The 16,629-nt window shown below is 48.1% G+C and overlaps 1 protein-coding gene and 1 non-coding gene across 13 annotated transcripts in view; both read right to left on the bottom strand.

Moving 5' to 3' along the window:
* Positions 1-1,887: 1,887 nt before the first annotated feature.
* The window catches only part of TRERF1 (transcriptional regulating factor 1), a 209,252-nt gene continuing 194,510 nt past the window's right edge, over positions 1,888-16,629 (bottom strand). For 8 of the 12 annotated variants that reach the window (XM_070418593.1, XM_070418590.1, XM_070418597.1 and 5 more), the window contains 3 exons: positions 11,292-11,495; positions 8,709-8,956; positions 1,888-5,554 (listed from right to left, as the gene is read on the bottom strand). In XM_070418593.1, coding sequence (XP_070274694.1) covers positions 5,230-5,554; positions 8,709-8,956; positions 11,292-11,495 — 777 coding nt within the window. In that variant the 3' untranslated portion in view covers positions 1,888-5,229. The remainder of the gene's footprint in view (positions 5,555-8,708; positions 8,957-11,291; positions 11,496-16,629) is intronic. The other 4 variants (XM_070418596.1, XM_070418598.1, XM_070418603.1 and 1 more) reach the window with 2 other exon arrangements.
* On the bottom strand, positions 16,348-16,480 carry LOC139013363 (small nucleolar RNA SNORA42/SNORA80 family). Its single transcript, XR_011472014.1, has one exon. It is a non-coding gene; the product is annotated as a small nucleolar RNA SNORA42/SNORA80 family (small nucleolar RNA).

The following is a 16,629-nucleotide window of genomic DNA, read 5'->3' as shown; positions in this document are numbered from 1 at the left end:
GTAGGAATGCAAAGCAAGCATGTAGGGCTGCCTGAAGCAAACACTTCCCTTGGGGTGGGGTTGGGGGGAGAACAGCTCTTTTCAAAAGATTATCTCTCTTATTTAAAGGACATAATCAGCCCTTGGGCTTTTATACAGGAATATCTGTGATCCAAAGATCACTGCGGTTCACTTAGGAATATATTATTCAATTTCTTAACATGCCTTCCTAATTGTCTTGCTTGTGTCAACATTAAAACTCATCCGCATTCCTAGAGCGAACTGTAGCCAGCTGGCTGTGGCTGAGTCTGTGGAAATTCAGAACTGACTTTAGGTAACTTCAGAAGAGGTTTTGTTTACACACACACACACACACACACACCTGAAACATTAGTGATAATTAGTTTAACGGATTGTTGCTGAGCACCTATTCTAAATTGCTGTGCATATGTGGGTAATGGTGAGGCAGTTCACAATATTAATAAAGCATGACCTTTGCTTTTCCCAGCGGTGGAATTGGATCAGTTCCCAGGGCCCTGTGTTCTCTTTCTAAGTATTGAATTCCTTGGCAGGAAGGAATGATGTCACAGTCGTTTTCATACACTCAGCTCCCCCGGGGAGAATACAGTGTGGAATAGTGCCTGGTACATGGGGCTCCCGGGGACTGAATGGATGACTGTAACAGTAGGAGAGGGCTTCGGATTGGACACCTGAGCCCCTGGAAGCAGAACTTAAATGTACAACACGGGCTAATGCAGTGCTTCTAGAGAAGCGGTTCTCAACCTGTGGGTCGCGACCCCTTTGGGGGTTGAACGACCCTTTCACAGGGGTCGCCTAAGACCATCAGAAAACACATATATAATTACATATTGTTTTGTTTGTTTTTTAAAAATATATTTTATTGATTTTTTACAGAGGAAGGGAGAGGGATAGAGAGTTAGAAACACTGATGAGAGAGAAACATCGATCAGCTGCCTCCTGCACACTCCCTACTGGGGATGTGCCCGCAACCAAGGTACATGCCCTTGACCGGAATCGAACCTGGGACCCTTGACTCCGCAGGCTGACGCTCTATCCAGTGAGCCAAACCGTCAGGGCTACATATTGTTTTTGTAATTAATCACTATGCTTTAATTATGTTCAATTTGTAACAATGAAATCGGGGGTCACCACAACATGAGGAACTGTATTAAAGGGTCGCGGCATTGGGAAGTTTGAGAACCACTGTTCTAGAGAAATAGCAGCTTAACACTGATAGCCAAAATAAAAGTAAAACAAAAGAACCTAGAACAGTGGTCGGCAAACTGCGGCTTGCGAGCCACATGCGGCTCTTTGGCTCCTTGAGTGTGGCTCTTCCACAAGTACTATGTGTGGGCGCGCACGTATAGTGCGATTGAAACTTCGTGGCTCATGCGCAGAAGTCAGTATTTTGTGGAAGAGCCACACTCAAGGGGCCAAAGAGCCGCATGTGGCTCGAGAGCTGCAGTTTGCCGACCACTGACCTAGAAGATCAAGGTCTTCACAGGTGTGCCCCACTTAAAGCAAATTCTGTATAGAATCCAGAATTTCAGATTTCTCTTGAAGTTTATTGTTGACCATTAAAAAGTAAACACACTCTTTAGAATCTGGAAATCCAGATTAGCAATGCATGCAAACTGTGAGATACCTGTGTGACTACGAGGCCCCTAGTGGTTAGAGACCACCAACTCATCCACTGCTTGAGAACAGAATTCTCTGTCCCGGCCTCCCAGGTGGGGGTGGGCACTTTAGTGAACATTAAATCTGACCAGCAGACTTCTAACGGGTCTAGAGAAGCCAACTAACAGGCAAATTCGCATCTATCCGGCACTGAGAAGTCATTTCTGTGGCTAGAAATAAGGAATGTTTAAGCCAAATGAAACTCAGAAAGGTAACATTTTATTTTCAGAGCAGCTGATGCAATATATTGAGTCAGGTTTTCACAAATAAATAAGACAGTGGCTATCTGCTTACATCTCTAGTTGAAGAATGCCTCTCGAGTGGAACTGCACACATTTCTGCGGCTCCTGACCGGAACCTTTGCAGTGGAGTTCTCCTGGCTCTCTTTCTGAAAATAAATATTGTGATAATTTAAAGAAAATGCTATCGCTTGGGGGGAAACCAGCATGGAATGCCCAGATGCTTTTGTTTTAAAGGAATGCACCTTTTTAGGACAAGTCTATAAAACATCTTTATTTTTTGTTACATGTGATGTTTAAATATAACTTTGCTTTCAAGCTTCAAACTTTTTTTTTTTTAAACCCCTGGTAAAATAAGACTTTTGGTTCACCTTTTAACAAAAACTGACCTAGGAAGAAACATTTTTAGCAAAATGTATTATAAAATCACTAGAAAATACTGTCCTCTTTTTGCCAAAATGTTACATAAAATCCTTATTAAAAATACACACATTACAAAAGAAAAATTATGAATATGCTATACATAGTGCTCTTGATATAGACCAAGGGACCTGCATTCCGGGGGGAAAATACAGTTAAGCACACTAGATATTATGATGTCAACTTATAGTGCAAACCTGAATAAATTACATCCTGAAATGGGAAGGCATGCAAGTCATCTGCTGAGAATAGAACATAACAAAGCCAGAACAGGAAGCAATCACAACCACTATTTAAAAATGTTTTCGTTTTTATTACATTAATTTTTTTCAAAAATACTTTTCTTTACAATAGAACTCCTAGAAAATATTTACAGCCTTCCTCTAATAAAATATAACAGCAGTTAAATATATTTGAAAATAAGATGGGTTTTTCCATAAAATATATCTGTTAACTTTTTATATACAAGCTTTCTCAAAGAGATCTAAATTCACTAATGAAAAACCATCTGATAGTAAACAGTAACCATGTTGAAGACTTCGACCTTCAGGAAGAGAAGTTCTCTGGGGTGGTGGGGAAGGTTGGGGGGAAGCCAAAACACAACACATACATGCAGGCAGGATCGTTTCAGAAAAAAAAAAAAGCACAATGTTCTACTATGAAGTCAATTCTTTTTAAGTTGATATTGTCCAAAAATACTAATTCAGGAATTTGAACTGTCTCATTAAGGAGGAGTTCTTTGGTTATTTCAAGTCAAAAAATGCTTACACTATACTGCGTGGGAAATCAAAGTTATATTGTGCATTATATTTTTTGCCTTGGCAACTCAAGTTTATTTTTCATGTTTAAAACTGGAACGGCTGGGCAAGTCTCCAAACATAACGAATACGTTTGCTTTATAAACATTTTTCTGGGTGTTGGCTCCTTTGTTAGATAAGCTTTCATACATCCCAATAGCAGAACCTTTCCAGAATCACTCTCAGACATCCGCAAGCAGAGGGGAGTGGTCACTGGGACAGGGGCCATCGGCCAGTGTCGCCCTGGGATGGTTCTGAGACAGCTCTGCCGTGAAGGTGATGCAGTGCCCAGGCAGGTCTGGGCTCAGAACATACGAGAATGACCTGTCTGAAACGGCAGCAAATAAAACACCTCGTTTTCCCCTAAAGAAAAGGAAACTTCCAAGATCGCTTTTCTGAAAACAGAACGATTGAAATGAAAAGAACCTTTGTATTTATCTTCTGCCCTTGGCTTTCCTGAGATTCAGAGAACACTGCCTGGGTGGGGCCGCCGAGGGCCATGAATATGTGCTAAATGCTTCTGCAGAGACAAACTTATCCTCATGCTTCCGCTGATACTGCCTCTAATGTTAAGCTATTAACATGCCAGCAGAGCGGCCCGGCATGATGGCCACACCCACAGGAGCTGGGGAACCAGCCTACCTGGGGCGGGAGTCACACATTCCAGGGGCGCCCTCCCCACCAGAGGGGTCCTCTCTGTGCCGGGCCTTGTCCCGTCTGAAGGCGCGCTCATTTGCCCCAACAGCGGGACAGGTCCGTCTGACTCAGCTCAAAGCCTGAGCTACATGGCCTTTTTGAAGGGTTACAGGTTTATTACCTTCAAGTACAAACAGAAACCCCGATGACAGGGACGGGAGGAGGCAGAGTTACGTGGCTCGGAAGATTGTAGAAGTGCTTTGGTAAATGACTAACGAATACATTCATTGTTTGAATGCAAACATTGTAGCTAAAGTGGTATGTGAAACCATTTTTGTTGGCCTTTGGTGCTACATCCCTTGAATTTGCTATCAAATTTCTTAGAAAACCCTTTTCTTCACGGTTAGCATCAAGATAAACTTCGGTCCAGCACAGATGAGTTACAGCGAAGTCCCAAGTGAGTGAGGTTTCACAGGACTTCGGAACGGCACAGAGTCGTTTCAGAACTCCGCTGACCACTAGCAGTGTTGCAAAAACAGAACGGGCTCTTCCCATCTAGTTTTTGGGCCAAAGAACACTTCTTGGCCTTCCGGGGACTTCAATGTGTGCCTCTCAACCACCCTCCCTACAAACAGCCCCGGCAACTAAAGAGTTGGGGTTATTTTCTTCCAGACGGACCTCGAGTGCACGCTCACGGAAACACAGCTCTGCCCACCCACAGTGAGCACGGAAGAGGCCGCCACACTGCTCTGTGGACCAGGTCTTCAGTGACTCCCCTCGGGGAGCGCAAGCCTGAAACCGTGCGGTAATCAATCAGTTCCTAGGAACAGGCCAAGTGCCAGGCAAGGCAGCGAGCAAACTTACTCTCCCATTGGTCAACTCTTCAAAGGACGTGTGTGCAGAGGCAAGCGTGGCACGAGGGCTTCCTTAGCTCTCTGGAAAGCTACCCGCGAGCACAGTCTCCCGGCGAAGACGCCAAGTTCACGGCGTGCTACAGGGTGAGGTCAGAGCAGAACCAAAATAACTCTCGGTAGGAAAGGATGGCCCAAGTCCCCAGCAAGAGGAGGGCAGCCTGCTTCACACGGACACACGCACACGCATACGCACCGCAAGCTTTGGGACAAAAGGCAGTCGGGAGGGTTGACATCTGAAAGCAAAAGAACATCAACGCCAGGCTCACCCCCTGCCAGGAGTGAGTTCACGGGAATGCAGCCCAGATGAAACACCTCTTACAGAGAGTTGTGCCAATTATTTATTCCCCCCAACCTCCCACAAGAAAACAAATTTAAATAAAAGGAAAAGAAACTGGATTTTTGTTTTCTTCTAAACCTGAATAAAACGACCATTTTTTAAACAGGTAGTTTAAAATGGTTACAGAACAAGCAGGCAGTCCAGGCTTCCTGATGCGTGAAGACGGAGGAGGCCGCGAGCTTCGCCGTCTCTGAGTGACAAGCAGGCCTTTACAGTTCCGTGTCCCCCTGAAGCAAAACGGGGTCTTGATCATCCAAGAGGAGATCGGTGTCCACGGCCTCGGCCTCTTCCATGACGCCTCCCAGCTGCTGGACAACGTCGTCATCGAGGATGTCCACGTCCTTGATGGGTTTGAGCAGACTCAGCTGGTCCAGGGGCAGCAGCCGCGGCGCCCCCACCGGCCCCGTAGTCCTCTCGATCGTGGCTGCCATTTCCGCCGCAAAAGCCGCCTTCTGAGCCTTTTGCCTCTGCTGTTCCTCCTGCTGCCTGTGCGTTTTCATGTGTGCGTTTCGGCTTTTGATCTTGAAGAAGACTCTAAACGTGAAGAAAAAGCAGCGTGTGAGACTTAGGAGGTCCTGGCACAGGGGGCGCGTGGCGGACCTCTGTCTGAGCTGGCTTTGACAGGGTCCTCGGCTCCTTAGCTCCTAGGACTTCCTCCTCTTGGGACCTGTCACCTCTCCTCTGTCTTCTCAAAGCATGGCAAGACAAGGGGGTGGGGACAGAGACACATTACGGTGTGTCCGGCCTCCTTCCTGTGGCAGCTGAGGGAAAACCCTCAAAGGCCTTCCTGTCCATCTGTGGTCTGGAACACAGGCCCTCTCTCTGTCCATCACTAACCAAGCCTTTTCGACCAACCTGAGAGTCCCCAAGCCATGCCACTGAGCTCCGGTGGTTCCCATCAGAAACAACCCATCACCCCCCACCCCCGCCTCTGGCCCTGTTCTTCCGCAGTCAGAATTCTTCAGGATCTGCACCAACTGGACTGTTGTCCCCTCCACTCCAGCCCAAGTGCTCTTCTCAAGGTCACCAGCAACTCTGTGTGGCCAAAGCCCATGGCCCCTCTGTCCTTACTGTACCTGACTTCTGAGCTGCAGCCACCAGTCTTTGTCACCTGAGACCCCTTCTTGTTGGCCGATTATCACTGTTTTCTATTGTTTCCTTAAGAATGAAACAGTGGTTCTCAGCTGGGGGTGAATGCTCCCCAAGGAACATCTGGTAATGTCTGGAGACATTTCTGATGGTAACAACTATGGGGGGAGTTACTCCTGGCATCCAGTGGGCAGAGGCCAGGGATGATGCTAAGCATCCTACCGTGCCGAGGGCAGTCGCACTTCCACAAACAAGAAACGATCAGACCCACATGTCAGTGCTGAGGCTGAGAAACCCTGGGATAAGAGGGCTGCAGACTACGGTCAGCGGGCCCAGTGCGGCCAGCCACTGCCGGTTTTGTAAAGAAAGTTTTACTGCAACACAGCCACGTCTGGCCTTCATGTTAACGTGCCCTATCGGGGTCTTTTTCAGAAAGCTTGCCTACAGGTGAGACTGCCTACTTATGGAGCGGGGACAGCGTAAATGCTCTACACTCATTGCTGAGCTCCTAAAGGAGGGAAAAACAAAAAAATCAAAGCTGATTCCTAAGACCAGAGTCAGAGTTGATGAGTCACAACTGGACACACGGAAAACTGAATTTCAGCAGCTGAAAGGCATTCTGTAACCATCTGCCTGATGTTATTCCCAGTTGGAAAACCACAGAAACTACTTCTATTTTCCATGTAAATCTTTACTGGAGTTAAGGTAGGAAAGGGTTCCAAGCAACATGAAGACAAGATGAGCCAGATGTCCCTGGAAGAGCCGGAAAGCTCGGAACACGGATTTTTGTTAAAATGCCCTTTGTCTCCACCCTGCAGGAGCAGAGGAGTGGAAGTGCCGTCTCCTCTCAGAGGAAACTGGCGAGACCCTGACCCCTCCACCCCCACCCCCACCCCAAAGCAAGCAGGTGGGAGGTGAGGAGTCAGCCCGAGGAGGTTCATTATTTCAAGCCAGTAACCCTAATGATCATTGCAAGGGCACTTCTTCCCCGTGACACAAAGTTGACAGCACACCCTGGCTCCGGAAGGACATCAGAGCAGAGAGGAGGGGACTGGCGCCTAAACCGGCCTGCCCCACCTCTGCGCTTCTCAGAGTGAGTGCGCCGCTGGCTCCAGCTCCCTTTGGTGGGGGCCGCTGAGCAGTCAGGTGTCCTCAGGGGCTAAGAACCTGGGTCGGGCCAGCCTGCCTGCTGTCGATCTCCACTCAGCTATGCACCGTGACAAACGGCTTAGCCTCTCTGTGCCCTGTGTCTCTGCTTATAAAAAAGAAGCTACTAAAAGGACCTACTTCACAAGGCTCCTGTGAAGATTGAATTAACCAACACATGCAAACATCCTTGAAAGGAGTGCCAGGCAGGGGGTGAGTGCCTGATAAGGGGCAGCTACTAGTAAGTTCCCCGAAATATCCCACGAGAACATGTATCGTAAAGTTGGCCTTGTTCACCCAACTAGGGGTGTTTTCCTGGTAGAGTTCCAGCAGCTACCTGGTGGCCATCTCTCCCGGTCATATCACTCTTCACGTGTGAGGCACTGGAGAATATGGGAAGAGAAACTCGGCGAGGGTCCTAAAGGATGTCACTCATAGTGTCTCACCTGACCCCTCCCAGTCGGGCAGGCTCACTGGGGAGTGAACTGGAATTCTGTACTGGATGCGGTGGGAGGGAACCGTGTGCATCTTACCACCAATGATATTTTCTCTCTGAAGTAAATAAATGAACAGTGCAAGCCAGCAGGAGGGAGCAGGGGTTAGGAGCTGGGCTCTGCATTTGAACACAGCCGGGTTCAAATCCCAGCTCTGCTCTTACGGGTGGTGTGACGTGGGGCAAGTCATTTCACCTAACTTTCAACCCAAATTTGTAAAACGAGTATAAAAACTTGGAGTTGCTGGGTGAGGATTCAATGAGCTCATGCACATGAAGTATACGGCAAGATAAGTGCTCAGTAAATGCGAGCTGTTACTATTACTACCCACTGTCAGTTTCCCCCTCTTCGCTGTCCTTTTAAATCATACTTAAAAGGGCAGGGATGCTAAATAGGTGTTCTCTCACGAGTCAACTCTGATCAATTGATTGGGCCTGCTTGAAGCATTATGATGAAAAGGGTTTGAAGTCTTGTCTTACAGTGGTAGCAAAAGTGCAGCGATTGATTGGTGATGTCTGCCTGGGCACAGGAATGACAGCAGGGGAAGGCAAGCCATCTCTGCTACAGAGTTCCTGAGTAGGTGTCTTAGAGCCATTCTCAAACTTCACAGGGATGCAAAGAGAGCAATGCCAATGATTATGGTTTGGGAGTGACGGGCAGAAGTTGGAAAATTTTACTCTTCCCACATTTTTGGAAAAGAGTAAAATGTGGTCACTAGAGGTTTGCTCTCTGAAGACATCCACCCTCATTAGGCTGACCCCAGAATGACCAAATCCCGAGTCAGAGACAAAGTACACATTCCCGAAGCCCCATGCAGACCCCCTGGGTGGCATCAGGGAGAACTCAGAGCCCAGGTTATTTTTCTAACTGAAGAGACCTTGGGCCCTCCTGGCCCAGCCCCCACAGAGCGCAGTACCCATCGCACACTTAGATCCGGTCCCCGGTCCAGTTCCACCTACTTGCCACACTCCTTGCAGGGGAAGACGGTGGTGGGGTCGGTCTCGCCGCTGGTGGTGCTATGAGAGGGCGAGCTCTTTACCGAGCAGTACCCGCTCTGGGCACTGCCCGGCTTCTGCTTCCCAGAGGGGACAGCGCCCCGAGCTTTGGTCACCTGGTTGGTGCCACCGTGGATGCGGGCGTGGCCGTTCAGTGCCTGTCGGGAGCTGAACACCTGGGGAAGAAAGGGAGTGACATGACATCTACAGTCCTGAAAAGGAAATTAGGGTTGTTAGTGACTCGATGGTAAAACATGAGATTCCTGCAACAGCGTCTAACGACAGGGCACGGGGACTTTACACAGCAAACTCGGGCACACACTACCCTCAAATGCTAGGCCACCCCAAGCCCCCCCGCTGTGCTAACGGGAAGACGGGAGGCGAGGTGGCAGTGCAGAGGAGCCAGCTGCCGGCCGTAGTACAGGGTTGGGAGCCAGACGCAGCGCCTGTCCACTGGGGGTGCTATGGGGCCACCCTCCCCTCTGACCATCTTATTTCCCGCCCCCATCTGTATAATGAGGGGGTTGGGCCAGCTTTCAAACTATTTTTTACACCAGTAACTATCTTTTTCTTTTCTTTTCCCCTTTCCTTTCTTTCTTCACTTCGAAAGGACAAAAATAAATCAGGTCTTCCTCAAAAGCTCAAAGTGACAAGCAGAGGTGCCCTGGTGGAAATAGAGCCAGCACCCCGGAAATGAGCCCGTTTGCTCAGCTCCTCCCAGGAAGCCCTAGGACCTGAAGGAGCACATTGGGAAGGACACTGTCCGGCTGCTCTGAGTCTGTATGCGAAGTCCAACCCCCAATCAGCAGCCCATGACGGAGGCAATGTTTCAGACCCCCCCCGTTTCACTACAGGATGATGAACAGGGGACGGACCGGACAGTTTTATGAAGCTTGCCATAAAGCAGGCTTTCCCGAGCTCAGCACCACCCACACGTGGGCTGGGCTACTGCTGTGGGGGCTGCTTGTGGGCTGCCAGCAGCACCTCCTCAGCTGTGACACAGTCCTTGGACATTGCCAAATGCTCAGGGGTTCTCACAGTCAGTTGAGAACCACTGCTGTGAAGGGATGGAAGCCACACCGCCGAATTCCAAGAGCCCGACATCAGCTGGTGGGATGCCCCCAACCTGCCCAGCTGTGGGTGGTCGTGCCCTGTTAGATTCACGAGCTCTGTTTGTGGTCTTACAGGGAAAAAAGATCTATTGCTGATTTAGCAACCCAACTGCCATGGTTGGGGGCAAGGATTAAAACTACCACTTTTTTCCCCTGTGATTTTTAAAAGTTATTAAAAGGCATCATCCACCCTGCTGAGCCCTTCTGATTGGGAAGCGTAAAAGATGATGTCCCACTTGGTAAAGAATTTACAGCAAAACTGTGAATCGAGGAAGCATCCAATTTCTAAACAAATCTACACAGAAATACTGTGAAGATGTGATGAAGTCACATACATCTTCATCATCCCTGAATGGAAGAGCTCCATACAAACATTAAAAAAAAAGCCAGCAATTTCTTATGTTCTCTTCAAAACAAATGTAAAATATGTGTGTGTACTTTTTTTTTCCTTTTCATTTTTTCTTAAATATAAATCAAGTGAATTTCTGCTTTAGGATCTACATGTTTTAAAGACTGTTTCTTTCTTCACCTCAGTGACTGCCCAGACTCACTAAGCAGCATTCAGTACTCTGTTCCCTGTAACGGGCAAGCAAGGACAGGCGCTCACCCAGGAAGACAGGGCTTCTTGTGAAAGAAGCAACAGTCTCCTTTTTCGAGTGGCGCCTCTAGAACTCGCCTGTCCAGGTGTGCCTGGCTTTAAGAAACCTGATTTGGGAAAAGCTTGATAATTCAGACCAGTGGGGGACCGTCCAAAGGAAACAACTCTTAAGAAATATCCTTTGAAATGCACAGGGAGCCTTCGGCCAGGCTGGTCCATATTCTATAAGGCCTTCCTCTAGTGCTCAGAGTGATCAAATGGTGAACTGGTTTTATTTTAGCTAAATGATGCTTCTAATGTGCTTAAGGTTAAGTAATTACACAGACTCCCTTTCAGTCTATTTATTTACATGCTTAATTTTGCTTAGTAAATCTGCTTCATCTCCCCCAAAGAATACAAAGATAAACTTTGGCTGAGTCTTTGCAATTACGCTGCATAAGGATAATTATCTGTGGGCTGTCCCAGTGCAATTAAATGCGACAGGGCATGACCCGGAATGACACGCCCAGAGCAGTGAGGAGGCACCAGGGCGTGGAGAAGTAAGCTCTGGAGGCCAAGGCTCACCGACGAGTTTGGAACCTCACGCTTCCTGGGGGCGGGGACCTCCTTCGTGTCCTCTGAGCATGTAGCTCAGGGCCTGGTACAGGGCGCCCACTTCGGAAATATCTGCAGGCCGAGTGAGTCAACAGGAGAAAGGACAGGAAGCCATGGCAACATGGAACTCTTTCTGCCCAACTTCTACGGCAGAAAGTGCATCCTTTCCAAAATGCATCATCTCAAAGCCAGGCCCAGCCGTACGCCTGGCCCTCGATCCCGGGAGGACACACAGACACTTACAGCCCCACAGTTGGGCATTTCACAGATGAAGGAGCCTGCGGGCTGGCCGAGGGCCTGCAGGGGCGGCCCTTCCGCGGGAGCCAGGACAGGGCCTGGCTGCGGCTCCGGGGACTTGGGCACTTCACTCTCCTCTTCTCTTGTGGATTTCCTATCTTCTTCCTGGTCCTCCTCCTCCTCCTCCAACTCTTCTTCTTCTTCACTTGTCTAGTGTTAAGGCAATAAAAGCAAAAAGGGGAAAGTCCCCAAATGGCATTTTTAGTGAACAGAACCCACAGGCCAGGAGAGGGTGGAGGGGCTGGGTTCGGGGCTGCACCGGCTTCTCTCTGCACGAGGGACGCTGATCGAACCCTGGGCTGGAGGTGGGAAGTACTGTCTCACTGGACGCTGGGAATTCTGAGTCAGGGAAGTCCCGCCCACCCTGGGTCCCTCCTTACTGATATAAACTATTTTAAGGCAGGGAGGAGAGATTTCTGTAGGTAGAGTTTCTCCCCCTGGTTCGAGACTAAAACCCAGGCAAGGCTGCCCACTTGGGTCTGTCTGCCCTCTGTGTCCCCAGAGCCGTGGGGAGGGTTTCCAAGCAATAGCAACACTGTGGGACCCCGTAGAGAGAGGCTCAAGACCTATGGGATCTGTGCTATAGGCCTCGTAACCCACTTCCACGCAAGGTGCCCGAGATGTTGATCTGACTGGGGAAAGCACGTGACACGGGTGTCCCAATGCGCTCCTGCTCTGATCTTGTCAGGAAAGAGAATCAGAGTGAACCACAGTGACTGCAAAAAGGAGAGAACACGCAAGGGGATATTCCCTTTTATTTATCATGTGTTTTTCTCATCCTGGTCTCCGATCATGAGCTTGTAGAAATGCCTTCCAGAGGCAAGTATTTTCTATGAATGATTATCCGCTCTGCTACTGTGTCCCCTCCACTTCCGAACAGCAACCAGCTGTGGAATTAAGCAGAAGGCCCACGCCTTCCTCAAGGTGAACAAGATCGTGAGTTAACAGAGCAGCTTGGAGTAGGCACCCGGGGCGGGTTGGGATGGAGGGCAGGGATTTAGAAGGCCCTCATTCTGCTTCTTGTTTAACTAACGACCTCATTCTGCTCTCCATCTTCATTCGGGCGGCGGGAGGGGTGACAGATGCTGGCTCCTCCAGGCCCAGTAAGGACTGGGGACCAGAAAAAGGGAGTTCTATGTTACATCAGCCTCGTTTCAGCTTCTGTTTTATAGCACTTTACAGTTTACAAAGTGCTTTCACATGGCCATATCACTGAATGGTCTGTAAACAGTCTCCACAATTTACGAGGAAAAGAAAGGCATGCCCAACCAATGGCACACTTGTCTCTGCCCCCCTCCTCTGTCTCCCTCTCTCTTTTTATATTAAGTTTTATTTTTTTTAATTAAATGTATTGGGTTAACATTGATTAATAAAATTATATAGGTTTCAAGTGTACAATTCTATGATACATCCTTGTGTGTTTATCACCCAAAGTCAAACCTCCTTCCATCACCATAGGTTTGATAGTCACGCCTCTTTGCACACCACTGCTTAAAGCCTGTGGGCTCCAGTTTGGTTTCCCCCGGCATCGACGTAACCGGAATGAGCCTATGATTCTTAGAACCCAGAAGCAAGAATTCCCAAGAAGAATAAAGATTTCTGAGAGCAGTGGTACCCTGGGTCCTGAAACCACAGCTTGCCCTCTCCGGTTTGGACTGGGCTTGGGAGAAAGACAATGCCAGCACATATGGGGCATGTAGCCCTCCCCTCCCTGGGTCAGCAGTGTCTGTATTTAATACCACATACGCATATTTAAGATGATGTAGTAACAGGGTGTATTTAAGAACCAGTCCCAGTTTCCAGTGAGTTAATTAGGATTAATTAGTAATAATTACATTTGCTGAAAGACTTCAGTGAATACAGATGTAGGACTAATACATTTACAGAGTGATTTATGATAGAAGCTGTAGGTTTCGTACTAATGTACAAACATACAGGTTGATTTCATTTAAATGGCCTCATTTCCATATGAATCCTCCATCTTCCAGTTCCTAAGACTTTCAGCTAAAACCACGTTATGTCAAACTGCAAGGGTTCACTCCATTCCTTTATAGAACTGGAACTTTGTGGTCTCAAATACCAATTTATTAAGCAGCCCAAGGCCTATAGCTTGGCTTTAAAAATAAATTATGTAATGATTTTAAATGACAGTGGCATTATTTCGTGGTACTTACTATAATTACAATTTTCTCACAGTGCCATATTTTTGGCTTAAGAACTCTGAGAGGCCTGGCCAGTGTGGCTCAGTTGGTTGGGCATCTTCCCATGCACTGAGAGGTTGCCAGTTTGATTCCCAGTCAGGGCACATGCCCGGGTTTTGGGCTTGACCCCTGGCAGGGCATGTACAGGAGGTAACCAATGGCTCTCATATTGATGTTTCTCTCTTTCTTTCCTTCTCTCTTCCTCTCTAAAAAATCAATAAAATAGTAAAAAAAAAAAAAAAAAAAAAGAAAGAACTCTGAGAAGAAACATTCCAGATAGCCACAATATTACAGATTCAATTATACTGTCCTGTGATTATATATGTCTTGGGAATTTAGATAGATTGGCAATCTATACATGCTCACAGAATGATTTATCATTAAGCCAAATGGCTCACCAAAGTGACTAAGAGATACAAATATAGGGACAAAAATCCTGACATGTAGGACTTCTTATCAACAAGTTGGCTATTTTATGATGTACTGTGAAACGAAACATTTATCAATATTCCAGATTTATAAGTGAAAATACAAATGTTCAACAACCCATATTTACTCCAAGACACAGATCTGAGTGTTACAGTCACTAATGGTGATGGTGGTGACAACATACTGAATGCTGAGTCAGGATCCACACACATTGCTAGTTCTCACAACAGCCATGTACAAATTTTTCTATTTATTTATTTATTTATTTATTTATTTATTTATTATTTGTTTTTATATTGATTTCAGAGAGGAAGGGAGAGAGAAATGTCAATGATGAGAGAGAATCATTGATCAGCTGCCTCCTGCACGCCCCCTACTGGGGATTGAGCCCGCAACCTGGGCATGTACCCTTGACTGGAATCCTGGGATCCTTCAGTCCGTAGGCCGACACTAATCCAATGGAGCCAACCGGCTAGGCCAAATTTTTCTTTTTCAAACAAATGAGGAAATTAGCCAGAAAACTAATTTGCCCAAGGCCACAGGGCTGGTAAAGAAGCTGAACTGAGATTTAAAACTTGGGCTATCTGATTCCCAAACCTCCCGCTTCTTCTCCCCTCGGCCCTGCTGCAAATGTCCACAGGCGTGCGTTTGTCCACTTGTACATGGAGGCTTAGGTTTTCAGCTCAAACACAGAAATCCTAAGCCTCTCAGAACCACTGGGACCAGCTGCCTTTACATGTCAAAGGGAAGCAGGATGTTTCCCTGGTTGGTGGACCATGATGTAGGTACCCAAGGTGCATAGACCACGATGAGCTTTGCCCTGGGGGCCTTGACCGCTGTCTTCTAAAATCAGTTAACTGTGTCAGTTTCCTGAATTGTGTTATCTTTTGGTCACAGCCAGACCCACAGATTGGTCTGGAGTGGAATCGTGAGAATGGACAGGGCACGGGAGGGGGAAGTCAGCACACTCCGCTCCCACCTCCTTAACAGAGAGCATCTTGGCCCCTTCTTCTGCCTGCGAGGGGGCAAGGGCCTGAGATGGCTTCAGGCCAGAAGGCAGACTACCCTGCTGGTTCCCTAAAGAGCCGCTGTTCCTCACAAACTCTCTTGCTCTCCCCTCTCCCCACACATGTCCCTAAGCTACCCGAGCATGTTCCAAGGTGGGGAAATGGCCATCTGTCCCTTTAATAACACACTGAGGACACGTGATCAGCAGAGCTACTCCCAGTGTCCAGGCAGGCTTGGAGGACAAAGAGCAGGACCCTGCCCTAGGACAGTGCCTTCTGCACCCTCTCCAGTCCTTGCACGGTCTTGACTTTTCATCTGAAAACTATCCTCAGAAGGCGGAGTCCTCAGAGTGCCCCAAAGGGAGCTGAGAGCTACCACACTGGTCTTAGATTAAGGTTTTCTTGTTTTTGTGGGCCCGAGTCATCTCTGCACATACCTGTCTATTCTCCCTAAGCTCAGAGGTCACAAGGGCGTGGATGCTTCTGATCCAGCTTAATAGTGGCTCCTGGTGATTAAGCCCAAGAAGGTGTGGCCCCTCGGGCACCAGCTCAACCTCTCAGAGCTCCTGAAGCTATAGGCTGGCCTGGCTTTTCTACCCACTTCATAGCCCTGTTGGCCAAGATGGTGCCTCTGCCTTGATGGTAACCTCTTCTTCCTCAGCAGCACTCCTCTGCTCAGGATCACTGCTCACCTGTCTCCCTCCAGGGAGTTCTTAGAGGGATTATTACTATGCACCTCAGAAAAATGTTCATTCATTCATTCATTCAGCAAGTATTTGTTGAGTGCCTCTGTGATGCCAGACACTATCCTAGGCACTTGATAACACCCAAGGCCAAGAGACATCACTCTGCCTAAGGAAACCCTACCCTCTGGCTTGGCCTCTTCCAAAACATGGCTCTGACAGCCCCGAACACTCCAGAGTTGGAAGGGACTTTCCAGATCATCTAAGGCGTTTGCTCCATTTACAGCCTAGGAGCCGGGTCCTGGGTCTCCAAGGGCAGGATTCTCTGTGCTTCCTTGTTCACTGTCTATTCGACCCATTTGCAGAGCAATGCTCGGTGTGACCTGGGCGAGCCTCTCCCCTCTCTGGGCCTCAGCCTCTGGCGGTGGAATGGTGGAGCTGGATGAGAAAGAGATTGCCTAAGGCCATATCTAAGAACTCTGTTCTCATTGCATGTTGCTTTTAAACACTCTTGTGTATGCCACATCTTCCCAGCTAGAACATATGCTCCCCTGGGGGGCGGAGGGGGAGAGGCCATTTAACACCCCGGAGTCACCCACTGCGCCATACATATTGCAGCTTACGCCGTGGGAGCTCAACTGGTCTTGGTTGCTTGAAGCAGATGAGGCCGCGTTGCCCTTTTTATTTTTTAATGTCTTCAGTGCCTGCAGCCTAGGGGCAGAGGCAGGCAAATGGTTCAAGGCCACAGTCTGCTCTGGCATGGGGCACCACGAGAGACCCAGGGGGACAGCCCTGCCCTAAATCCAAACCCATGCATCACATTGCTTTTTCCAACATTAGGCCACAGATGAGCAAAAGGCTATCCTGCTACAACACATCACTACTTCAACCAGTCAGACAAAAGCCCTGCTGCAGGAAAACCTCTCTACATAACACTGTCCACTTTAATCAGAAGAATGGAAAC

Source organism: Myotis yumanensis, unplaced genomic scaffold, assembly GCF_028538775.1.
Source record: "Myotis yumanensis isolate MYYU_CA2020_CCGP unplaced genomic scaffold, mMyoYum1.0.hap1 SCAF_6, whole genome shotgun sequence".
Classification (NCBI taxonomy): Eukaryota; Metazoa; Chordata; class Mammalia; order Chiroptera; family Vespertilionidae; genus Myotis; species Myotis yumanensis.
Note: the sequence above shows the minus strand (reverse complement) of the source record. Positions and strands in the feature narration are given on the sequence as shown.